A 25,172-nucleotide genomic window follows, 5' to 3' on the forward strand; every position below is an offset into this window, starting at 1 on the left:
TTTGCTCAAAGTATACAGGCTACTTAAAATATTGGAACTCATGTTCTAGTTAGGTTTACAGCATACAACCCTGAAAAAACAAGTCTGATCAAGGAAGGTAAGCAAGGTTGGGCCTGGTTAGTAACGTGACCGGACATTTGGTCGCGCGGACATTTGGTCGCACGGACGTTTGGTGACAGGTTTACTGTTAAAACCAGCTCTCGAAATTATATTGATGTTAGAGAGTTTAATATCTAACTCTACCGTTTTCAACAGTACTTAGATATTAAACTCTCACTCATTAATACAATTTTGAGAGCTGGTTTTAACAGTAAACTCGGCCAAAACGTCCGGCGGCTAAACGTCCGAGCACCGGTCACTACTTGGATGGGAGACTATCTACTGTGAGATCTTATGTTAACAAGGGGAACTAGCTTAAATGCTAGAGTCCTCACTTAGCCTGTGAGAAGCAGTGAGGTCTCTAATTTACACAGACTCTAAAGGGGTGCTGCCTTGGCCTTAGGGGTTTAGTGCGTTAGCTACGTAGGTTCCAATCCCGGTTGGTCCTGTGTGGAGTTTGCACTGCGATTGGCTGTTTACCGGGATTGGAACCTATGCGGCCGACGCACTAACCACTTAGGCCAGGGCGGGGGAGTCTTTGGAGTCTGTGTAAATGAGAGATTCCACTGCTTCTTATAGGCTAAGTGAGAACTTTAGCATTTAAGCAAGTTCCCCTTGGTAACAGAAGATCTCACAGTAGACAGTCTCCCATCCAAGTACTAACCACACCCAACCCAGCTTACCTTCCTTGATCGGACTCTTTTTCAGGGTAGTATGCTGTAAGCCCAACTAGAACATGTGATCCGATATTTTGAGTAGCTCGTATAATTTTAGCAAAACCAAAAGCTTACCTGTTTAGTCCACATTGAGTCTAGTGTACCAAAATGTTTGACCCTGTTTCGTAGACCAATCATTTTGAGGACCTGAAAAGATAAAAAAAACGCCAAACGTAGCACATTAAAAACTTGAAATTTTTCTATACAAGCTCTGAAAATTTGAGGTGATTCTAACAAAAAATGTCTAAAATATGGCCTATGGATTGAGGTCAAACATTTTGAAAAACCCTGTTAGAATAAGGGAAGCGCATTTGTATAGAGATCATATTTTAAAAAGTGTATTGAATTTGACATAAGTGGACAACATGAGAATGTGACTGGAAAGTCTTTGAATTCATTCTCTGACCTGCTTTATCCTCACAAGGGTCGTGGTGGGTGCTGGAGTCTATCCCAGCTGACTTTGGGCCAGAAGTCGGAGGACACCCTGCAAACTTGTCCACCTGGATTTGAGCCCAGGACCCCAGAGCTGCGAGGCTGCTGTACTTGACCACTGCCCCACCGACCGGATCTCCCTTGGAAAGTTCTGTGAAGTCACATTAGAATAAATCGACGGTCGGATTGGGCAAAACAAAAGAAAGACTGTGGTTAACAACCGTGACACATTTGAATGAATTAAAGGAAAATGTTTGAATTGGCTTGTCCTGTCACAGTTGGCCATCCGTAGGGCCGCGTCCAAGCCAGCTGTCAATCACACTGCTGGCGCTTGCTCGCGTTGACGCTAATGCGTTGAACGCCTCACTGGAGTCGCTTGCAATTCTGAAGGAGAAGGCAGCGTTATGATGACATGATTTCAACAAAACGGGCCATTCAAAAGAATACTTTTTCAATCTATACACGCTAGCCTTATCCACTACTATATTTATTTATTCCGATTTGGGGGAAAAGGATGAGTGTTTTTAAGAGAAATGCTTCAGGGAAGGATAACATTTTTATGGCTGTACAGAATTTGAATAAATCTAACGTTACAGTGTTTGGACCTCAACTGTGCCATGTCATTGATGATGCATTTACAATCATCTTTATTAAATGGGAAAGAACTTGATGGAATCTATTCTTTATTCCTATATTCACTATTTGATGGGCATTCATTAGAGAGTGCCATTCTATTAGTGGGTGCATAAGGCTCCTTGCTAACCTGTGAGCTAAAATATGGAAATGGCTGGTGACAGAACTGAGATATTACATCTAGAACTGCTTTAATCTTCATTTTTTTGCAGTAGAGTCTTCTGGAATGCATTCAATTAGAGGGTGCGTTTCTATTTTTCAATTTTATACCAAAGTGCCGGTTCAAATAGATGTTTTACGAAATGCTTACCTTTACGCTTCCGTAGACTGTCTTGTGGTATTCCGTCTCCCTCTGGTGGGTGGCGGAAAAATCATGCCTAAAAATGATAAGAAAAATGATTATTTTTGAAATCCAAAACATGAAATTCAATTGACAAATTGAGAATATACTAAGCCTGTTTTTATCTCGGCCATCTGTGGAAGGCAAACTCTGGGCTGGCAGTTTTGATCCAAATCCAAAGTGAGTGTTTGCCTCTAAAACGACACCACAAGTCAATATTCGCGCAAAAGTTGCCAGCCTCTGGCTTAAGCACCACCGCCCGTTACGGCCGTGGAAAGATGGAGCGCTCCAAGCCAATTCAATATTTTATCTGAGTAGACATTCTATACACGGTACAAAATGAAGGTATGGACATTAAACGGGCTCATTTTGGGCAAATGTACATTTCTGTAAAATGGAGGTTATGAAAATGAGCCTAACGTTGTTGGTATGTAGAAACAAATATACACAACTTTTAAAAGAAGCCAACATGTTTTCTCAGGACGACGGACTGAAAAACAACTATTTACACTTTTTATCTACAGAAATTGAAAGCTGACTTGCAACAGGCACTGCTCGCTCGCTCCATTAAGACAAACCTCCTGGCTTCCCTTTCCCAAAACACACTTTTTTAAATCTTTCAAAGTCCACAAAAAGTGTCCTCTTTCACCATCTTTAAAAATGGCGGAATGTCCAGGTATTGGTTCCTCCCATCCTCCCAATTTAGCTGGACGAAATACTTACAAAAAGCAGAGATGATTTGGCCAAGTTCACAAACGTACCGATGGACACGCCCGTCGATGTTTTGGTCGGCGGACCAGAGCGTCACGGCTTTAAATACGTGGATTTTGCGGCATGGGGGATGCGTGGGGATGGGCGGGGCTTCCGTGGAAATCTCCAAAAAAAACCCTCGAGAGCAGTCGTCGTATCCAGAGAGATAGAAAAAGGAAAGAGAGACGAGATTGCCGGTCGGATAAGAACTCTACACGCTGGTGCAGTTTGGGATCTCCCTTGTGCTTTCGCGGGAATTTGAAACTCCCCCTGACAACACAAAATACAGCAAAAAATCGTGACCGGACATTTGGTCGCCGGTCAAATGTACTTAGATATGAAACAGTACTTAAATATTAAACAGTACTTAGATAATAAACAGTACTTAGATATTAAACAGTACTTAGATATCAAACTCTCTCTCATGAATATAATTTTGAGAGCTGTTTTCAACAGTAAACTCTGTCATGTTGTCAAACGTTTGGCGACCAAACGTCCGGGCGACCAAACGTCCGAGGATGTTTAGCTGGCAAAAATAAAAAAAAATAACAAAATGACCGACTTGTTGACTTTTGCGAGGATAATCGTAGATTTTTTGGAGATGTTTTGAGGCATTGCAAGCCGTTATTTAAAAAAAAAAGACTGGCTTTAAAGGTTTTAAAAGCTCCTTGCATATATTTAGGAGGCGATCGTACGTTTTGAGACTCCACTGGAAAATATGAATACGTGGCAAAAAAGTTGCATTGTAAAAAAGTGGGCAAGCTTTAAAAAAGTCAAATATTTTCTAGTTTAGGGATTACATCTTTTACAGTCTTACGTTTTGGTGATGAAATAGAAATCAATGCGTCAAATAAGCACGAAAGAACTTTGAGCCTTTTAATGAACTGCCAACTTGTCAAGCTGCACTGAAACTTATCAACAAAAAAGATATGAATTTTGGCAGCTAAGCTTGAAACGCTATTCCAGTCTTATGTTCTTGTTAAAAAAATACATTTGTCATAGGGAGAACTCAAAATATTCATCTTTAAAATGGCAACTGTGAATTAATTTTACATTGAGCAATGGTGGACTTACTTTTGACTCTTGCGTCCAGTTCTTTCTCCGCTCGCTCTTTAGACGAGAAGTCGTCGGGCGTGATTTTGGGGACGGCGTCTACTCCTCCTCCTTGGCCCACCGAGCTAAACATCTCTTGCTCTTTCTCCTGGTTGACTTCCGCGTAGATGTTCATCCAAGGGATTTTTCTAAAATGTCACAAAAATAAGGTAATTTGTTTATTTTCTGAACTTCTTATTCTATCTCCACTCTAAATGTGAAGATATTTTTTGGGGTACCTTTTGAATTTGTAGACCAGAAAGACGGCAAGGCCAAGAAAGACCACGGCGAGGAGCATCAGCATGGCAGAGCTCTTGTGTCGAGGGTTGGAGTCCACCAGGGGCGCTGGAAAAGGAAGGAAAATTATTGGTTTTCACTCCAATTACTGTATACTGGAATGATTCAAAAAAGGACCGGTCCACCAAAAAGAAACGTCTTTGTTACCCAGTGTTAGCTGCGTGTTATAGACAATGACTCGGACGCCGGGCCGGAGCTCAAAAGCCACCAGATTCTGGTTGAGGGCATTCACGATAACGTTGGAGACCTGTTGGGGAAAACAAAGACTTGAAATTGGCTCCAATCTAAAACTAATCCAATCGAAAATTAATACTAATGTAATCTAAAATTTATCTCATCTAAAATTAATACTAATGTAATCAAAAATTTATATAATCTAAAACTAATCGAAATCTAATCTAATTTAATGTAATCTAAAACTAATCAAAATCTAATCTAATTTAATGTAATCTAAAACTAATCTAATCTAAATTAAATCTCAAACTAATTTAATCTAGAACTAATTTAATCTAGAACTCATCTAATCTTAATCTAAATTCAATCTAAAACAAATTTAATCTTAATCTAAAACTAATCTAAATCTAATGTAAAACTCTAAAACATTGTATTTTAAAACTTTTTTCAAACTGGAGCTTTTGGAGTGTACCCGTTCCAGCTCCTCTTCGCTCTTTTTCTTATTGAGCGACTGGTTCTTGTTGGGCAAAAGAAAGAGTTCGGCGGCCGTGGGCACTCCGGCCAGAACGGCCACCAAAAGATCTTCTTCCGGGAACTCGGCCACCTGCAAACGCAAATTCATTTTTTAATATTGATTAATGACCCATTATTTTTTTGTGCATTCACTGGTCATAAAAAGTTCTTTTCATAATAGCTCCTTCAGAAAAATCAATCAATTCTTCCACCAGTGTCGCCCAGAAGCAGGCCTATTGGAATGGTTTTATTTTGGCGGGGGCACGCAGCAAATGCTCACTCAAGTTTTTCTTTTGAGGACTTTAAACTAAAGTCTCAGTGGTGCTAATTAATTCATTTGTGACATGCCCTGTTTAGCGGCTTCCGCACAGAGAATGCCAATGGGAGGGAGGGACTTTATAGGCCTCAGACTTTTTAATGTCCCACATTGAGTTTAGGCCACTCCCCTTTTGCTTGTTTACGTGCTGTCGTTCGTTCGGTGAATGCGGCCGACTGAGACTTTTTTTATTTTTATGGGAGGATTCTTGTGTGCATAAAACTTTATCTCTAAGATAAGGACATCACTTGAAGACTTCTATGAGACAGGATAACATTTTATGGCTGTCCTTTTTGGTACGCCTTGACAAAAAAAAAGAAGCTTCCGCACACACAAAAAAAAACATCTAGATCACTGGTGTCAAAGTGGCGGCCCGGGGGCCAAATCTGGACCACCGCATCATTTTGTGTGGCCCGGATTAGATAAGATTATAGATGTATATTATATTTACTGATTTTCCCCTTTTTAAATCAATAATCGAAATTATTTTAGTCATTTTTTTTAGTTTTTAGTTCAAAAATCATTCGGTAAAATGTAAAAATATTTTCTGTTTTCCACTTTAACATGGAACATCACGATTAAAAGAGATATTCCCCTATCAAATTCTAGAAACGTGTGGATTAAAGTGTCGGTGGGTTTCCAATGAGGTTTGAGGAGCATTTTGCAAAGTGGTCGTCGTCACTGTTGTCGTCAGGCAAGCTCTCGTTAACCTTTCAGTACGAGGCCATTTACGAAGGGGCCAACGGGTCCCTGTTGAGGAATTGCCGTGGAAAATGTAGGGGTGAAATGGGTAATTGAGTAGGAAAAACGCTGGGGGAAATTTCTCGGCCTCATTTCATTGGAAAGCTCAAAGGTCAAGTACCACACTTAACAGACACTTAATGTTCCACAGGAAGGAGGCGCCAATCTTTCCCATCCTCCCAAAAGCGGGAATGAACTTCAAGGGAGGCCCGTCAACTTGGCTATTATTTATATATAAAACAGCCGAGGCTTTGGAATAAAATTCTAAGTATGACAAGATTAATAATAAAATGAAATAAAAAATAAATAGATCCAAGTTTCCTGAATAAGGGATGAAATAAAGTTCTAATCTAAAACTAACCTAATATTAATCGAAAACTAATCTAATCTAATCTAATACTAATCTAATATTATTCTTATCTAATACTAATATAATACTAATCTAATATTATTCTTATCTAATACTAATATAATACTAATCTAATACTAATCTAAAAATAATCTAATACTAATCTAATCTTAAAATAATCTAATACAAATCTAAAACCAATCTAATCTAAAAACTAATCTAATCTAAAACTAATTTAATCTAAAAACTAATACCCCACACAGACCCACTATTCACAGTTAAAAAGACTCCCTACCAAACTCGCATCTTAAGAAGTTAGGAGGTGGTTTTAATAGTGTGTTTGACTTTTAAAATGAAGGTATTAGGCTCATGGGGCTATATTTGGGCGACGGCAGCAAGGAGAAGAGCACCTCGGTGGCTTCACGCCTGCCCGCTGATGAATCACAGGGCCCCGGGCTCCTCTTCCTTTGCCTAGCCTCCTTTTAGAATATTGTCATAGAGAGTCCAATTGAGAGGCAAGACCAGGCCGGAAGCCAAAGCAGAAGGAAATAACATCCCAGAGCCGTCCATGCGTACCTGAGCCAATGAAAAGCACTCACTTGGAGAACGGCCTTCTTGATGACTCTGGCCACGTCCTGCCTCCACTCGGACAAATCTGGATTGAACTCGTCCAGATTGGGGGAGAAGGACAAAAGTAGAGATTTGAAGAATTCTGCCAGAGAAAAAGAGAGAAGAAAAAATAACACGTCATTCCATTCCACGTGAACGGAAATGTGGTTTTTGGGGAAACCAATTTGGAAGTTGGCGTTTGATTGATGATTGGTGACGCCCCCACTAAACATTTTTGCCCACTCCACTTTTAATTCCCAATATTTTAGTTGGCGGGAAACGGCTTTCTATGACGCACTTCTATGTGGCGGTTAACGGTGTGACAAAAAAAAAAGATGGCTTTTCATTAGAAGGTACAAAAACCCCAAACTTTTGGCAACATTGACTTACCTCTGACGGCAATGCTTTTGGTGTCTTGGACGATGACGTCGCCCGAGGCCACTTGAACCGTGACGGGATACATTCCCTCGTTGGGAAAAGTGTACGACACGCTTCCATCCAACGTGAGCATTGGCTAAAGACAAAATACAGATGGCAATCCATATGTATACTTACAATTCCACTCATTTTTGCAAGCCTCAGATGGCGTAAATATTACAGGGCGCTCTACCGAGTCCATTTAAAAGGTCAATCTGACAAAGGAGCGCGCTTTTGGTGACGGATCGACACTTGGTATTTAAACAGTTTGCCCATCTGCACACAACTATGACCCCATGCCAAAATATTGGCATCATTATTTAGCTAGTTTTGACCAGATCTGGGTCAGCTATGTAAAGGTGAAGCCAAAATTGTAGTGATTAAAGTAAAAAGTAGCTGTCAGATAAAGATAAGTTATTTTTTCATCTGCTTTTTAAAATGTGTGTACAAATAAAAATACTACCATTACACCTGAGTAAAAGGCACAAAAGCTAAAAAAGACAATTAATAGGACAAAATATATATAAATACTGGAGTATGAATCACATTTTTGGTTTTGGAAGAAACCGAGGACAAACATATGTTAAAGTAACAAGAGTAAAAACGATGAAAAAAAGTGACGTTTAGTCCGAAAAAATACGGTAATTGTAAAAAGTGGTTAGCAATAATTTTGATATGGACTCATAATAGCAGCTTTGTTTTGGCTAGGTCTCTACCAGCTATGCAAATCCTGATATTATTATTATTATAGTGTGTGTGTACTTGTGAAAAGATACCTCAGTAGTATTGCCAAGCCACCAGAAATAGGTAACAGTGCGAGGATGGCTTGGTAGGAGAAGTGCTGAGATGTTGACTTCCTTGTTTCTTATCACCACAAAAGGAGCAACAAGGTCAACCACCTCCACGGGACCTAAAAAAATACAAAAAAAAAATAGCTTAGTACATACTCTGTACTTATTTAGGATGAAAAGTGTTTGCAATCACATTCGGCTTTGAAATGTTCTCTACCATCTTCTAGGGTCCTTCAGAGTGGGTTTTATATGGCAAGAATAAATGTTATATACTTATTTTTAGGTGGTTTATAGGATATAGCAATACAAAAGTTATTAATGTTATTATTTTTGAGGATCCCAGAAATTCTCCTGATCACAATAGAATAAATTATTTTTTTTCCCCTTTCCACAACTGCCGAATTTTGCATTAAAGTGGGTTTTTTTCCTCCAATCTGGAAGCAGAAGGTATTCTGCATTGTTTTTGTATCAAACTCCAATAAAATCAAATGTTGCCACTCGGATTTTGAAATAAGGAATATCAGCCCTCTGGCTTTTTTTTATGACGGAAAAAATGGCAACAGAGGATTTTGTAGAGTGTGGCTGGCTTACACGTGACGTGCAGATAGAGCGCGGTGGTCTCGTAACCCAGGGGATTCTCCGCCAAAGCCGTGACGCAAAAAATCCCCGCAGACTTGTAGACGTGTTTGATCCCTTCTTGGGCCCAGCTGAGGTTGGAATAGGACACGGCTATGCCGTCGCCAAAATCCAATTGGACGTTGGTCCGTAAGGAATCGCCCTAAAAAAAAAAGAAAAAAGGGAGCACGCCATGATTGCTAACAAATTCAAGACCGTTGCTCGCTAACGGCTAATCTTGTACGAGTCTTCTCACCTCATCCAGATTAACCAAGAAGGTCACGTTGGCGCCCAAGTTGGCCACCAGTTTGCCGTCTTTGGTGCTCAGCAAGAGTCCCTTTGGCGCCTTTTTGGGGCATTGTTGCTTCCGAGCCGTGTACATTTCTTTCACCCCTTTGGTGCAGTTATTCAACACCACTTTACGGTACCTACAAAACCAAAAAATACTTGATTTGTGACAGGAAGGCTTGCAATGGGAGCCTAAGGGCCAAATTAAAAAGCCTAACGGGCCGTAGTTTGAGCTAACTGAGCTAGCTCCTCGATTGTCGCTGTTGTAAATGCTCGTTTGACTCATTTCTGTTAAGCATCATCTTACTCACCCCGTACTGTTGAGATAGTTGTTACCCAGGTTGCAACTCCTGGACGTCGAAGAAGGATTAAACCAAAAGGAGGGCTTGCAGTTGCCATTTCGGTGGCGCTCGTATCCGTAGTCGCTGCCGGGAAACAAATTGCAAAAAAAACTTAATATCTTTTCAACCTTAGGCAGTAGCTAGTAGCACTTAAGTAGTACTCGCTGTCCCTCCAAAGCCGGAAAAGAAGCATTTTGTTCCAATTTGATTGGAGAATTTTTTTTCATTGCCACTTTAATAGCTATTCAAATCAGCACTGATTTATGAGCCGCTCTTAAATGCGCATATCTTGATGAGCTCAACTCAAAACGCAGTATTGGGGAGTACAAAAAAAAGATGAAAAAATTAAATCCTGTTTTTCTTACCATTGGAAATCGTGGGCTCGGCAAATACACGATTCGGCGGATAGGATTCGGGAGTAGTCTTTCCCCAGCATGCAAAAGTTCCCGGGACGCCGTTTCATGTAAATTTGTTTTTGGCCCATCACGCACGGCTCACCCTGGAGTGGAAAAACAGAAGATCCAAGTGATGATCATATCATAGTTTAAAAATAATAAAAAATTTACAGCAACTTGGAGACCAATGTGCCGTGTTTATTCAAGTACAACGAATACCCGTATATAAGGCGCACCCATAATTTAAGACAAAAAAATTGGTATAATTTATTATTATTAATTTTTTGTTTTTCTCAGGTCACACCAAGGATTGCACAAATACCAGTAACTAGCAAAACATGTCGTCATGTCAAAAAATGATATAAAATGTGGTATGGAAACCTGGGAAAACAAACTACTATCAATATGAACACAAATATCAAACAGAATTTAAAATTTGACCTATATGTATTGCTATTATTATTAAAAGAAGGTATATTGTCGCCATTTGGCGGACAGAGACAGGTTCTATGTCTCCCATTATACGTAATGGCTGCAGAGGGGACTTTTTCACCCACTTTGGTTCAGTTTTTTGGTAGAAAATTGTATATACTTTTTGTTGTACCTGAATAAATTCAGTGTTGTAGTTTTTTTCCGTACCTGATTGTGCAAGTGCCACGTTTGATAATCCTCTTCGGTACATTTTTTGGTGAATATGGATTTGTAGTCGATCTTGATGAGCTGCCATTCGGAGCGATGACTGAAGTGTCCAAAAAATCTAAACAAAAAAGCCATAAAAACAGACACTACATTACAGTCACCTTATTTTGAATCGTATTTTCTTTAGCAACGAGTAAGCTTGGTGAAAAGACGGTCAGCTCATTTGAAAGAAACTAGCGTGCGCATTGGTGATACTACTTACGTCATGATCAGATTGTCGGCCCCGGCTTCTACCAAAACGCCGTCCACGAACAGAGGCACGGAGGAAAAGCTGTGTTGGCTCCATTGCCTTCCTTCATCAAAGCTGACCCTGGAAAAAAAGAGAGATATATACACATATAAATGTGTGTGTGTGTGGGTGTCAAAACGCATCGGCATCACAAGGCTAGCCGCGGCAGTGGCACGGAAACGTGCGCCGCCGACCACAGAAAGGCAAACATCCACTCTTCTTTGCAAGTGGGCTCACGGGGAAGAATTTGGATGAGGCCGCAAAGACGACGAGCAAAGACGAGCAAAGACTGACAATCTGTTTCAACAGCCACCACCGACGATAATTCAACTGAAATCTTCTTACTGTCTGGACAAGACGGATTGGCAAGTATACGCCTCCAAGAATATCGCAAGCAAAATGAATTTTGCTGCGAACAAAAAAAAAAAGTGTCACTATTTCGTGTGCAACTGCTGAAAAAGAAAAAAATGGAAGGACGGAAGAAGACAGCGACCAATTGAAAGGGAGCTTTCATTGATTTTCACCATAACCCAACACTAAAGCTGACAAGTTGAAACACCTGAAAAATGTTTCTAAGGCCACACAATTCCAGAACAATAAATATCCGCTGGGATTGGCTCCAGCACCCCCTGCGAGCCTAATGAGGATGAATCTGTTCATAAAATGAGATCCCCATCAACCAAATTCTTTCCTTTTTATGCATGTATACCTAAAAAACATTCATCATTCATTTTATGAACTGCTCACAAGGGTCGCGGGGGGTGCTGGAGCTCATCCCAACCGACACTGAATCAGTGGCCAGTCAATAACAAGGCGCGAAGAAGACAATCCATTGTAACTAGGAGCAATTTAATGTGATCAATCAGCCTATCATGCATGTTTTTTTGGGGGAAGAAAAGAGAGTACCCAAAAAAAAACCACGCACAAAGGATGAATTCCACATACCACAAATGTCGGTTTGGCACAGACGGTTGTTTGACAGCAACGAGAGCGCCACCTTTGTCCAGAAACCAAATATTATGCTCTTCCTCAAAAATCTGCAAAATAAAAAATCCAGAATTCCATGAACTTATTTAACCTATTCCAAAATTAAGATGCTACATTAAATTCAAGCACTACACTTCTAATTATGATCATTATATAAATTATATAAATATCCGTCTTACCTGTCTCCAGCTGTTTCCAGCGTCGGATGAAATATACATTCCGACATTGTTGTACGACAAGTCGCTTCCAATATTCCCTGCAAGTCAAGAGAAGGGAAAAAAATGTATTTCAATAAATAGAAACAGAGGAACATTTGTGATGACAATTATCTTTATGCTAATGAATATGATTGGAACGTGTGATTATGGTTCAGTCATTTTCTAGGCGCCCAGCCCAATTTCCAGCTGACCGTGGGCAGGAAAAAAAAAAAAACGAAAAAAAAAACGTGTCTTTCAGCCAATTAGAGCAAGAAAGACATTTTTTTGGAAGAGAATTTGAAGCGTCCGATCCAAAATATCTCGGGGGATGTGGGAGGAATAAGCATCACGCAAAGGGAAGGCTGGCAGCTTTGACATCCGTCATCCCCCAATTGCCAAGCCAACACGGTCATTCTATGAATGCGCTAATATCATCTTTGGAATTTTGTTGGCTTTTCAAGAGAGAAAAGTCTTGCATTTTTTTGTTTAATCCTGTGCAAATATTCAAGGCACTTTTATTGGTCTCTCATTAAAAGCTTTCTCTCTTTTCCGAGTTTTCTGTCAGATTGTCTGGATTCCAGGAGCGTGGCGAGAGGAGGCATCTCTGGATTTTCCTGACACGCTCCTCCGCCCGCAGTGGATGAGAATGCGTCACAGCATCTCCAACAAACATGCAACTTACATAAATATAATAATAATAACTCACTAATAAAAACTTCCACATCTGCCATAAGTTCATCCAAGTTTGAAAGTATTTTTTTTAAACTAAACCCTCAAACATATCAAGATATCCATTCATTTCTTGAACCGCTTATCTTCACTAATGTTTGCAGGGGGTGCTGGAGCCTATATAAGACAACTACTTGAGCAACCCTGAATAGCCAACCAATCGCAAGGCACGAAAAAACAACAGAGAAAACCCACAAAAGCCCAAGGACAACAATAAATCCTCACAGTTATAGCTAAGGGCAATTTAGAGTGTTCCACCAACCTAGCCAGAATGTTTTTGGGATGTTGGACGAAAATGGAATACCCAGAAAAAACCCACACAAGACCAGGGACAACCATAAATCCTTACACTTATAGATAGCGGCAATTTAGAGAGTTCAACCAACCTAGCTAGAACGTTTTGGGGAAGTGGGAGGAAACAGGACTACCCAGAGAAAACCCACACAAGCCTTGGGACAACCTTTAATCCTCAAATTGATAGTTAGGGTCAATTTAGAGTGTTCTACAAGTCTAACTAGCATATATTTTGGAAGTGGGAGAAAATGTGTGAACCCAGAGAAAAGCCACAATGACAAGCCCGGGAAGAACATGGCACTCCACACAGTGAGGACCCACCTGGTCTTGAACCCAGAACCCCAAAACCGCTCGCCCGGCGCCCTAACCGCTCACCCGCCAACACAAAGATTAAAAACGGTCTAATAATGATTTCAACATTGCTTTCAAGCGTTCACATAAAAGCCTCTTTGGCCCACTAAGTTGATGCAAGGGAGTTTTTTTTTTTGGTGGGTCCGTTTGTTGTTTACTTGAGTCAATAAAGAGGGCGAGTTGGGATCCCTCTCCTTCTCGATGTGTTTCTAACGCCGCTCACGTTCCACTCTCCGAGCCGTAAACTGTTTTTCACTTGATGTAAATAATAGAAGAGCGCAAGTTTTCCCCCGTGAGCGCTCTCAGGCAACATAACCTGCTCTTTCTTTTTTTTCTTTTTTCTCGCCAGCTGACGTTTTAAAAGGCAAAGCAAAGTAAGTCAATACCAACCAATAAAGTGCCAAAGTAGATGAAAAGTCACCCAATTCTAATCATGCCATTTGAGTTCTTTCAGCTGAGCCAATGCTTCTCAACCCTCAAAAAAAGCGTGTGTCGTAATAATTACTGTAAAATCAAAGTTATTGGCCCAATTCAAAAACCAAAAATTGTAATTTTGGCTTTGATTGGATGAGTTGACTTCACTACAGATGAGAAGCGCTTTAAAACAGGCACTGAAAACCCAAATAAACCTCCAAAAAAATAACAATGCAGTTATAGAAATGGTTAGCTTTATGTTTTTGAAGACAATATTGGGTAAAAGATGATCTAGTATCCAGGTGGACAGAAATTGAACTGAACGAATTCCGTCTATTTTTCCAGATTTGACGATTGGGTGAATGGCGTGAAATAAGAGTGCATGTTGACTTTCTTACCCGTGGCCACAATTATTCCGGGTGCAGAGCTCTTTGTGGAGATGGCCCCGGACAAGTAGGGGTTCTCCGATGTTTGGAGTTGGAGATGGAGTGAACAGAAAGGCTAAAAAATACAAACAACAACAAAAACAAAATGGTCACAACATCATTTCTAATGTGAAACAATGACTTCACTAGCTCATATTAGCCCAAATTTGGATAAAATCTCAATTCAAACCAATGTTTCAGGTTTCTGACCCCCGCCAAGACAACCAAAAAATTCAATTTCTTAACCCAATCGTGTTAGAGAACAAAATCCACTTGTGAGCTAAAATGTGAGCAATTTGCTGTTTGGTTAGAGCTGCCATTGGAAAACTTGTCCACACATTGTGACCTTGGACTGCAAAGTTTTGACACACGAACGCCCGCACGGATGCACGCCCCCGCCATTCTTGAAAAGGTGTTGAACACAAAGATGGCGGCGCCTCACCAGAACGCAGTGAATTTCATTTCCGTGGAGGTCGCGCGTGGGGGCTCGCAGGAGTCGCCAGTCTCGCCCTTTATTGTAGCTGATCAGCGTCTTGACCTGGTTGTTCACTCGTTTGTTAGCAATCAACATGCCTCCGATGCCTTCCACCTGCAAAAACCACACAGTTCAGTTTAGTTTAGTTGTCATTTGTCTCACCCGTTGCCATTGACGACTCGGTCCTATTCGCCCTCACAACAATCAAAAATAACATCAATTAGCACAAGGGTATCAGATGCGGGCCACATTAACTTGATTTAAGGTGGGACGGACCATTTTAGATAGAATATTTAGATTTTTTTTCAATAAATGGATTAAAAGAAATGGATTAAAAGTCCTGAATATTCTGTTTTTTATAAATCTAAAACAATGTTCTTTTATTTCCATATTTTTAGATTTTACAAAATTATTTTTGAACTAAAATCACAGAAAAACTATTCTGTATTTTTACAGGTCTAAAACAATTTTTATTTTAGCTTTTTTTAATATATTTTTAGATTTGACAAAATGATTTTTTGAAATAAAAACACCGAAAAAATGGATAAAAAATGACAATGATTGATTTAAAAGGGGGAAATCAGTAAATATAATATACATAATCTTCATTTTAATTTGATCCTAAAACATAAATTTCCCACTCATGATTGACTTTCCCGGGCCACACAAAATGATGCGGCGGACCACATTTGGCCCCCGTGCCACCACTTTGACACATGTGAATTAGCAGGAAGATGTTTTTTAAACAATTTGCACAGTAAAATAGACTATGATTTTTGGCAGCGCCTCAAATATCTTCTTCCAGGCGACGCGTTATCAATAACGTCGTCTTTACGAGCGCAACGTCGGAAACGCCAACCCCGTTCGCGAGAAGGAGACGTCCTAGCGACAGGATGGCGTGAACGTACGCCTGCAGATAGACCGTCGGCGTCAGAAAAAGAAATTCTTCTGCTTGTTGTTGCTCGGAGATAACCTTTAGCATGTCTTAGGAAAGAAAGGACGGAGCTATTCCCAAAGGTTACCATAGCGAGGGCTTTCAGTGGCATGTGTACCACGACGCCCCCGGAGAGGGACGCGCGCGCTCGCTCGCTCGCTCGGCCTGTTTGACATTGTCGGAGACGTACAAGAACGCCTGAGCGCCTAATGAGGATTTTTGCCTCCACGGTCGGTCACTGCGATAAGGCCACCGTGTCGGCGCCGCATACCAGGCGGCCATCTTGTGCTCGTTGCTTTACAAATAGGAGAGACCGAAGTCTTGATAATGGTCTTTTTTTTTTCTCAGACTATGAGACAGTGAGCAGAATGATTGGGGAAACAGAGTTAAAGACTAAGACCATGCGATACAGAGAGACTCTGACTGGCGAATTGTGACCCCGACAACACGACAATGGCAATAGCGAGCAGCGCTTTACGGAGCGGCAAACGCGGCTAGAATCGCAACCTTGATGGCCGAGCTTCCTGATTTTTATGAGCGCGTTGAAGACCGAACGGTTCCAACTAAAATGCGCTGGTGCTCGAACGTTTGGTCGCCGGTGAAATGGTGACAAAGAGTTTACTGTTGAAAGCAGCTCTCAAAATTATATTCATTAGAGAGTTTAATATCTAAGTAATGTTTAATATCTTAAGTACTGTTTAATATCTTAGGTATTGTTTAATATCTTAAGTATTGTTTAATATCCAAGTATTGTTTAATATCCAAGTATTGTTTAATATCCAAGTATTGTTTAATATCCAAGTATTGTTTAATATCTAAGTACGGTTTAATATCTAAGTATTGTTTCATATCGAAGTACTGTTTCATATCTAAGTACTACTGAAACCAGCTCTCAAAATTATATTCATGAGAGTTTAATATCTAAATATCTACTGTTTTCAACAGTACTTAAATATTAAACAGTATTTAGTTATATTAAACTCTCTCTCATGAATATAATTTTGAGAACTGGTTTGAACAGTAAAGTCTGTCACCATTTGTCCGGCAACTAAAAGACCGGCGACCAAACGTCCGGTCACGAAATACGCTTTATTGGTTGAAAGTCATTGGAAGCCCCTTCAAATATTTGCAAGTGGGTCTTCCCACGGCTGTTCAAAGTGTCAAAAATAGAAAAGCCAGACAGACGGCTTTTTGCCTCTAAAAGCTGCCAGGGATTGAATAAGCGCAGACTGCTCAATTTCTATACACGCTATTTTGCATCCTTGCATTCAGGTGAATTAGTCTGCTGGAAATACTTTGCATTTCCCCATTGGAATTGAAGGTGGATGAAAGAAGGAGGAGGGCCAATTTGCTTGCATTAATGAGAAATTCCACCAGGAGGGAGTTGAGCTCACCTCATACAAATCCAACATCTGGTTCCCTCCGACCCCTTTAGTGGTCTTGATATTTTCCATGGCCAAGGTGAAGTAGATGCCTCTGGTGTCAGACAGGTAGAGGTTATAGGTGTCGTTCTGGTTCCACTCTTGCACCGCTGCAAATACCTGCTTTTCATCCGTGCTGACAATGTGTAAATCCTAGAAAAAGGGGGACGGGGGGCCGGGGGGTGATGCACAGATTAAGAGGAGTGATGACCACGGGGAAAAGCGCCTTCACATTCTCATGTTGTTGATGTGCGGGGAATTCTTATATAAATAGCAAAATTGTATCAGTTACTGATGCAATGTCAAAGTACGACTTGTACCAGTTTTGGTTGGAAAAATAACGCAAATTTGCCACTCTTATTTATTGTGTTTTATTGCAAGTACTGGGTTTAAGGTCACCTGTGACTAAAATGGGATTTTACTATCATTTTTTTTGCTTGATGAAAATTATTATGATGTTTTTTTTAGATTAGAACTTTATTTTATCCTGTATTTGGGAAATATCCTTGGTTGAAGTAGCAAGTACAGACACAGAAGACATTGTAGACCTAGGCAACAAAAACTGGAGCCACAAATAGTAAGTGCAGCCAAATTTCAGTCACTTTGTCATTCTTTTCTGAGCAAATAAACTTAGAATCTTAAATGTAAAGCAATTTTTAGTCCAACTTACCTTTGGCAAGGAATATTTGGGAAGTTTGATTTGGATGAACACGTCTCTCTTGTAGGAAACGTAATAACTCGCTCTTCCTGAAGTAGGCACCTGAAAAACATTATTCCAAGTTGAAGACAAACACAAAATGGCGAATTGCGGATTAAACCATTATGTGCTAAACTAGGGATTCTAGCATAAGCATTGAGAGCTAAATTTCCTTTGAGTTTTCTTTAATTGTAGCCTATTTGTAGTTTACTAGACAGAAAAAAACAAATTGCTTTGCACTTTGACCGTGCACAAAACGAACATTACGCCATCTGAAATTGCCTTGTCTGCTGAACGCTGAAACTTAAAGCACCTCTTCAACGTTGAAGTAAACGTATACTTTTTTGTCGACCAATCCGACAGCCGCATTAGGCATCGCCGCGTGACACCGCTTCGGCGTGCCGCTAATCCTAGCTTAGTGTCGAGCGCTCCGCAAAACTCCAAAACACCAGACGGGATTTTATTTTTCTAGCGGCTCACACCTGTGCGGCATGCAAATGTACGGGGTCCTTGAATGCATCGATTTTAAGGAGACAGCTCCAATGTTGTATTCGTTTTTTTGTTCTTTCTTTTCTACTTGAAATTTGGTTTTGTGTAGACTGAATAGTCGCTTGGTGCGTCACTCTTTTGCTCAGTCGTCTTTGTAATTGTTCTTTTGGGGGGTGTCGAGTTGGGGGCTCGTTTAAGATGACACGGAGCCATTTGGTGCCATGACTTGCTTTTGCATTCATGGGACGACGTCCGTACTCGCGAAGGAGGCCCTTTTGGGATTCTAAAGTGGACAAGTGGTAATCAAGCCTTGGGTCGATCAATAGCGCAATTATTCTTGGTGGAGGAAAACGGAACACTTCGAAGATTCTCCCAGTGCGGAATTTGCAGAGTCCGGACCAGCCAGAACATGTCTTGAGAAAAACCAGATTGGATCGGGAGCTAAAAAGTCGCTTTTGGGACATAAAGTTTTTTTTCTTTCTAAATGAATTAAAAGAACTGGACTAAAAGCCCTGAATATTCAATTTTTATAGAGCTAAAACAATGTTTATTTGAGCTTTTTTTGATATATCTAGATTTTACAAAAATATTTTTGAACTAAAAACAGAAAAAAAATATTAAAAAATGACTATGATTGATTTAAAAGGGGGGAATCAGGAAATCGAATATACATATATATCTATCATTTTAATTTGATCCTTAAAAAAAACAGAAATTCGGCACTCATCATTGACTTCCTTGGGCCGCACAAAATGATGAGGCGGGCCACATTTAGCCCCCGGGCCGCCACTTTGTCCTCCATTGACAATGTTGGGCATAATACGACTGCGTTTTGCCAGAAAACCTTTAAAAGTCATGAGAATCCACGTCTACCGAAAAAGAAGGCTTACATACAATGGTATTTTATGAAGTAAAGAGCTTTAAAAAGTTGTTGGCCATGAGACCAATCAGAAAGATGAGGTACGCTGAAGAATGACTTCTCCATCCAATCAACGGAAAGAGCAAGAGATCGATAGCCAGATAACCAGAGGCAGTTTGAACTTTCAAAGGAATTGCTATGATTGATTCCCCAGCAGCGGCAGAACCAGTCAGTGTACAATAACAGCACATTAGCTCCTCAACAAAGCGTCCACGCTTAAAATGAAACGAGTTTGCAAGCAAAATTGAGGAATCACAGCAAAACAAGCCTCGTCATTTTAACGGCTTTTGTCTGATAAACAGACGCGCGTGATGCAAACTTATTCCCCCGATTGTCACCGTTCATAATCATCGTGTGACGCAGTAAAAAAAAAAAGGAATATGCAAGAAATGACTTGTCTCTGGGATTCTTTGAGTTTACCACATTAGCATTTTAAATGGGCCTGTTTACTCATCATGATTAAATGAACAAACTAGACTATAAAAAAGGGAGGAGAGTGAAATAGTATTTTTGCAAATGAGCAAAAAAACAAAACAAATTGGAGGTTAAGATATATTGTATTTATTATTTTAATTTTAGTTTATTATTTATCTGCTATTCTACATATATATTTTACCATTCCAAAATATACGGAATTAATTCTTTGGACAACAACCACATCCGCTAACATTACATATCCATCATTTTGATGGGTATTTATTCAATTTAACACTATAAAAGAGCACCTAAACCTAAGCTTAAGCACCCCCCGATGCCCCGCCCAGCCTACTGGGATTGCATGGGTGAGGATATAACTCAACTACTCCATTAGGGAACAAAACTTGAATCTAGCATACATTTTCCGTATTTCCCATCTTTTTGAAAGTAGGGCCTATAGAAATTCATAAAAAATATTAGACACTATGCATGCAAAAGTCTTTTGACGTCCTACCTGTATGAATATGTAGTCATCTTGAACCACCAAGGAGCTGATATCAATGAATCCGGGAAAGGGGTAGTTCCTGTTAGCTTCAGTGCACATCTGCACTCTGCAGGTGATGTATTGCACACCTGTGCATTAGAAAACAAAAGATGTCTTAGACCTTTGCCGTCATGAGCTCGCAAGGGTGCATTCTAGGCTATCAAATGTGGGGAGGGAAGAAGAGATGGCCGTCTGCAGGGTGCTTTGTTCAAACGCATGCTAAGCAGAAACTCACTCACTTCCATCAGGCTTCTGGGCCTCCATGTGGACCAGATCTAAGTCCTTGTCCAGACCTGACACAGACCTGGAGAGGAGAGTACATTAATGGGATACTTGAAACCAGATGACGATGATTAATCAAACATTGCAATGTGGCCATTTTTCAGATTTCACTTCATTCTTCTAAAACATACTTATTAACTCCAAATCCATGTTATGTATAGCAATTTGTTGCTCTTCTTCTACATGGAAAAGATACAGAATGACCACTTTTTGATAGATTTGCTGGATGTTTTGTCGTGGCTCAATCAAAGTATTAATATTACTACCAAAAAAAATACTACTAATATTGATAATACCCACGATAATAATGGTAGTAGCGAAAATATTCGACACCAGACTCTGAATTGAAAACCTTGTTAAGTGTATAATATAAGCAACATGGTAGCCTCCCAGTTTTTAGCTAGCGTGATACTTGAGACATATTAAGCCATTGTCGAATCAAAGAGTGTGAGTGCAAGATATTATGTTAACAAGCCTTCAGATACCAAATGCAAAGTGTGCCCGCCCCGAAGGAGAAACTTAATCAGTGCCTGATTGTATCAACACTAAGAAATGTGTAGAATTTTAGCAGCGAAGCACGCTCCGCGTAGACCTCCATCAATAGCGCTTGCGCGCTCGCAAAGAAAACAAGCGCAGGCATCGGCGGCATACCAAGAGAAGAAAATGGGTTAACTCACCAATAAAATCTGGTAGGCGTAACGTGTTCGTGGACCAGCTGCCATTTTCGTCCAAAATCTAACGAGCTGTACAACTGTGGATGACAGAATAAAAAGACCAGGTTAGCCAAAAAAATGGACCTAAAAACTGGGAGGAGATCATGTCAGGTATCAAACAACCTTCAGTCATGCTCAGTTTATTCCTGAATAGTTTCGTCTACGCTACGGGTGGGCAAACTATTCCACTGTGGGCCACAGTGAGTAAGGGTTTTCATTCCAAGCCATAAAAAGGACACCTTTTCACCAATCTAGTGTCCGAAAAGTGCAGTCAGGTGCTTATTATTTTCTGCAGAAATCTCATTGGTTTAAGTAACTGTGCTGGACTAGTTGGAACAAAAATCTGCACCCAAAGCGGCCCTCCAGGACCGGTTTGGAGATCCCTTATGTAAAAAGAACCCGGTACTCAAAATTGTAGTCATGAGAGAGAGTTTAATATCTAAGTACTGTTTAACATCTAAGTACTGTTTCATATCCAAGTACTGTTTAATATCTAAGTATTGTTTAATATCTAAGTACTGTTTAATATGTAATGACTTTTGAAAACAGTAGATATTTAGATATTAAAAAAAGACCGGCCACCAAAATATTGGCGACCAAAAGACCGTTAAAAACGGGGAGAATATGCAAACGTCCACACAGTGAGGACTCAACTGAGATGGCACCCTCTATTTTAAGAGTTCCCTTCAAGTCAGCCTGGATTTTTTGGTACAATTGGAAAATAACTCGAGCCTTATGACTCTTGTCTTTCTCCGCGAAAGAAACGACAGGCAAACTCCGACCCGAAAACCAGAGCCAAATTAACAAGCGCTCCAAAAATATTACTCAGAACAACTGATGTGTGACGCCATGTTAAAAAAAAAAACGTCTCAAGTTAGCGTACGCTTGTCTTCCTTTAAATTGGGTGAGCAAATAAAGATGGGCGTGGATGGCGGCGCTTCCTAATGACACCCGGAAGCCGCTTCCAAATGTAAAGGCGGCAAAGATAAAAGACTTGAAAGGCAACTTGTCATGTGTGAAAATGCAGCTCCGTCTTCTTGTTGCAAGTGGAAGAACAGCTGCCATGGCCGCCGCCACCGCCACGGCCGTCTCGTAAACAAGACGCGCATTTATTGAGCTCACGTCGTTAGTCAAAGTTACACAATGGAAACGGATGAAAACAGACACACCGACTAAAAATGGAACCAATTTGCGACAGGGATATATACTTTTTATTTATTCATCTGAGGCCTCCCGTGGGCTTTCAGTTGTGCTCAATGCTACCGGACGCCGCTACGTTCTATTTTGTGGCGAAGCGCTAGACGATAATGCGATTGTGTTGGAAAACTTGGGAGGTAAAAAAGGCCGGTGCAGAGTTCATTGTCCGTTGTTGACGGGCCGGAAAATTGGAATAGGATCAAATTGTATCACTTAAAATGTGTTTTTACGGCGGGCTATTAACGCTTCAGACTTGAGGAGTGTTTCTTCAAAAGGCTAACGGGGCTACTGACTGCAAATACCAGATTGGGCCGCATTGAAATGAGACTGAAAAGTGTTGGTCGTCTTACATTCGGGGTCAAGACATTATAATGCTATGCTAGATGGAACCAGATATCTTGAAAGCTGAAAACTTTCATGGTTATTGCGGGATTGCCATTTTGTTGTTTCATCAAAGTCGATTTGGTGTATTTACATTTTAAAAACCAGAAGCTATGCATTTACAAATGTGAGTTTTTGAATGATTTGTATGAGACAAAATAACATCCTTTTTCTCCAAAGTATTTGGTTCTAATCATTTCTTTTAGATGTATTGTCATAATTTGCGGTATAAAAATTGAATTTGGGGTTCAAAAAGAGTTTTTCAAACTTGATTCTTAAAAAAAAGAGTGGGCGTCGTCTTATATTCGGGTCAATACAGTGGTAAGTGATAACATTCTCAATGAAAGATCCCCTCATATGATCTTAAAGTGACGATGCTAGCCAGACGACAAATCCTGGAGGACAGACTTGAGAAAAACAGTCACGTTTTACCAGGTGGAACAATTGAAACAAATAATCTTCCGCACCTAAACTCCGACAAGGCTACGTTAACGGAAGAACAAATAACGTCTTCCTTAATTTTGTCCCGTTTTGGCTGCGAGATCAAGTTGGATTGAAAAAGGCTTGTGAGCCGCCAGAGCCGTAGCCGTAGTGCATTTCTCAGCTCAGCGCTCTTCCAGATGGCCAGAACCTTCGGCGGGCGCCATCCTCGTCCCTGTCTGCGACGTCTGGGCTGCGCGCTCCACTGAAGCGAAGCAGACGCGCCTCCTCGCTGTACTTTTAATGGGCTTCAATTGAAAGACAGCATCCAGATCGTCACTGACCTTGAGCCCACAAAGACAATGGCCATCCAACTCATGTTAATTGTCTTCAAACACTAATAATATACACGCCGAATGTCTGATAGCAAATAATCGTGTCACCAATACTATTAGACTGGGAAACGTATGTATAGGCCAAGGAGGGGCGTGGCTAAGACTTCAGGGATTCTGGTAGATAAGACAAAGGTAAAGTGTTTGTAGTGAGTAGTTGTTATTGCTGTTGTTGTCGTTTTATCGCTTATATTTTTACATTCCTTTTATCCGTCCTCAAGTTGATTGCTTTTGTGGTTTTTGACTGGACGCGATGACATTTGGCGACTCCAAAGAAAGACATTTTAATGCATTGGCGGGACAGAAATATTCCTTCATAATATATTATTATATTGGGACAAACACAAGTTTCATATTTTCCTTTTGTTGAGTAAAAATGACTAGTTTTTCGAAATAGAAAAGTGCGCATAAGCTTAAGGAAAAAGCTACTTGTGTATTTGGCTCAAGTTTTTGTGCATCAATCATTTTGGAAGAGGAAGAGCAATTAGTTTTGTTCCACCTTAGACTGTTGACACGATTCCTTGACTTGGCAGCAACAATTTCCACTTCATTTTCAGAATCCAACATAAATCAACAAGTCAACGCCTCCAAAAACCCAGAAGAGTCTTCTTAATGGCCAATACTAATTTATACTCCTAAAAATATGCAATTGTGCCCACGGGCGGAACTAACCTGTTTTTTTACTCCTTATTTTAGGACAGAAAACTGAAATATGATGTCTCACTTCATGGGTTTTGATTTTAGATTTAAATTACAAGCCACATGCTGCCAGAGAGCATCACCAAAATCAAAAACAGCAACAAAAACAACAAAATTCTAGTTATTTACATTCTGAAAACCAGCGTTTAGGACGTAGCAAGACACAGACACACAAGACATTGTAGACCTAGCTAAAAAAACGGGAGCCACACACAAGAATTCTAGTAAATAAGTTAAATTTCTGGGGTAAAAACAAACAGGTCCACATAAAATCGAGTTGGACTGAATGCGGCCCACCAAGAAAAGTGAATTTGACACCCAAATTAAGCGAATGAAGGGAAGGTGAGGGGCCAATTAGAGAGCAATAACGTCCGTGTCAATCTATTAGACGGAGAACATATTTTTCAAACTATCCTGAGGATTTGGTGGATGGAGGCCATTTTGAAGATGACATGAAAATGGAAATGAGTGTCGCCGGAGCAATCTTCAGCTGTCTTTTTTTTTGCCCCCCTTTTGCTTTCAATGTGTCAAAATGATGATGCAAATAGCAAATCCCGAATCGGGCTGCGTGGCCTCGGCCCAACTGTCGCTCGGATTTCGCTTTGATTTGCCAAATGTGTCTCCGTTTTGTGCAAAGCCCACACTCTACACGAATTCTTTTGCCGGATTTAAGTTTGCTCTTTGTGACAGGACCATTTCTTTGTAAGGCAGCTGTACTTTAGTTTGACTTTCAATTTATTGTTATGCGATTTACGTGTGGACAGTGAACAGAGCGCATTGAATTATTTCACATAGGATACGTTACAGAAATACTAATGAGCTGTTTAATGTAAAAATCATTCATTTTATGAACAGCTTACCCTCAAAAGGGTCACAAAGGGTGCCAGAGCTGATCCCAGCTCACCCATAATTGGTGGACAGCCAATCACAGAAGACAAAAGACAACCAATCGCAACTAG

At 40.3% G+C, this 25,172-nt stretch overlaps 2 protein-coding genes across 7 annotated transcripts in view; one reads left to right on the plus strand and one right to left on the minus strand.

Moving 5' to 3' along the window:
- The window catches only part of sorcs1 (sortilin-related VPS10 domain containing receptor 1), a 36,909-nt gene extending 34,992 nt beyond the window's left edge, over positions 1-1,917 (plus strand). Inside the window, exon 28 of the mRNA XM_077718187.1 lies at positions 1,240-1,917. The gene's annotated coding sequence lies outside the window, so the exon portion shown is untranslated. The remainder of the gene's footprint in view (positions 1-1,239) is intronic.
- The window catches only part of sorcs3a (sortilin related VPS10 domain containing receptor 3a), an 82,816-nt gene that overhangs the window by 1,242 nt on the left and 56,402 nt on the right, over positions 1-25,172 (minus strand). For 4 of the 6 annotated variants that reach the window (XR_013326569.1, XR_013326568.1, XR_013326567.1 and 1 more), the window contains exons 10-34: positions 21,089-21,162; positions 20,369-20,433; positions 20,100-20,218; positions 17,734-17,823; positions 17,037-17,216; positions 14,676-14,822; positions 14,207-14,309; positions 12,003-12,079; positions 11,782-11,873; positions 10,810-10,917; positions 10,548-10,665; positions 9,879-10,012; positions 9,484-9,597; positions 9,141-9,312; positions 8,861-9,047; positions 8,255-8,388; positions 7,452-7,575; positions 7,052-7,164; positions 5,006-5,137; positions 4,507-4,606; positions 4,302-4,407; positions 4,045-4,211; positions 2,191-2,257; positions 1,222-1,631; positions 891-962 (exon numbers count right to left, since the gene is read on the minus strand). Coding sequence is in view for 1 of the 6 variants with exons in the window: in XM_077718175.1 (XP_077574301.1) it covers positions 3,182-3,240; positions 4,045-4,211; positions 4,302-4,407; positions 4,507-4,606; positions 5,006-5,137; positions 7,052-7,164; positions 7,452-7,575; positions 8,255-8,388; positions 8,861-9,047; positions 9,141-9,312; positions 9,484-9,597; positions 9,879-10,012; positions 10,548-10,665; positions 10,810-10,917; positions 11,782-11,873; positions 12,003-12,079; positions 14,207-14,309; positions 14,676-14,822; positions 17,037-17,216; positions 17,734-17,823; positions 20,100-20,218; positions 20,369-20,433; positions 21,089-21,162 (2,715 nt within the window). In the remaining 5 variants the exon portion in view is untranslated. Of the gene's footprint in view, positions 1-890; positions 963-1,221; positions 1,632-2,190; positions 2,258-2,512; positions 3,241-4,044; positions 4,212-4,301; positions 4,408-4,506; positions 4,607-5,005; positions 5,138-7,051; positions 7,165-7,451; positions 7,576-8,254; positions 8,389-8,860; positions 9,048-9,140; positions 9,313-9,483; positions 9,598-9,878; positions 10,013-10,547; positions 10,666-10,809; positions 10,918-11,781; positions 11,874-12,002; positions 12,080-14,206; positions 14,310-14,675; positions 14,823-17,036; positions 17,217-17,733; positions 17,824-20,099; positions 20,219-20,368; positions 20,434-21,088; positions 21,163-25,172 lie in introns of those variants that run through there. The other 2 variants (XR_013326565.1, XM_077718175.1) reach the window with 2 other exon arrangements.

This window comes from Stigmatopora nigra, chromosome 6, assembly GCF_051989575.1.
Source record: "Stigmatopora nigra isolate UIUO_SnigA chromosome 6, RoL_Snig_1.1, whole genome shotgun sequence".
Lineage (NCBI taxonomy): Eukaryota > Metazoa > Chordata > Actinopteri > Syngnathiformes > Syngnathidae > Stigmatopora > Stigmatopora nigra.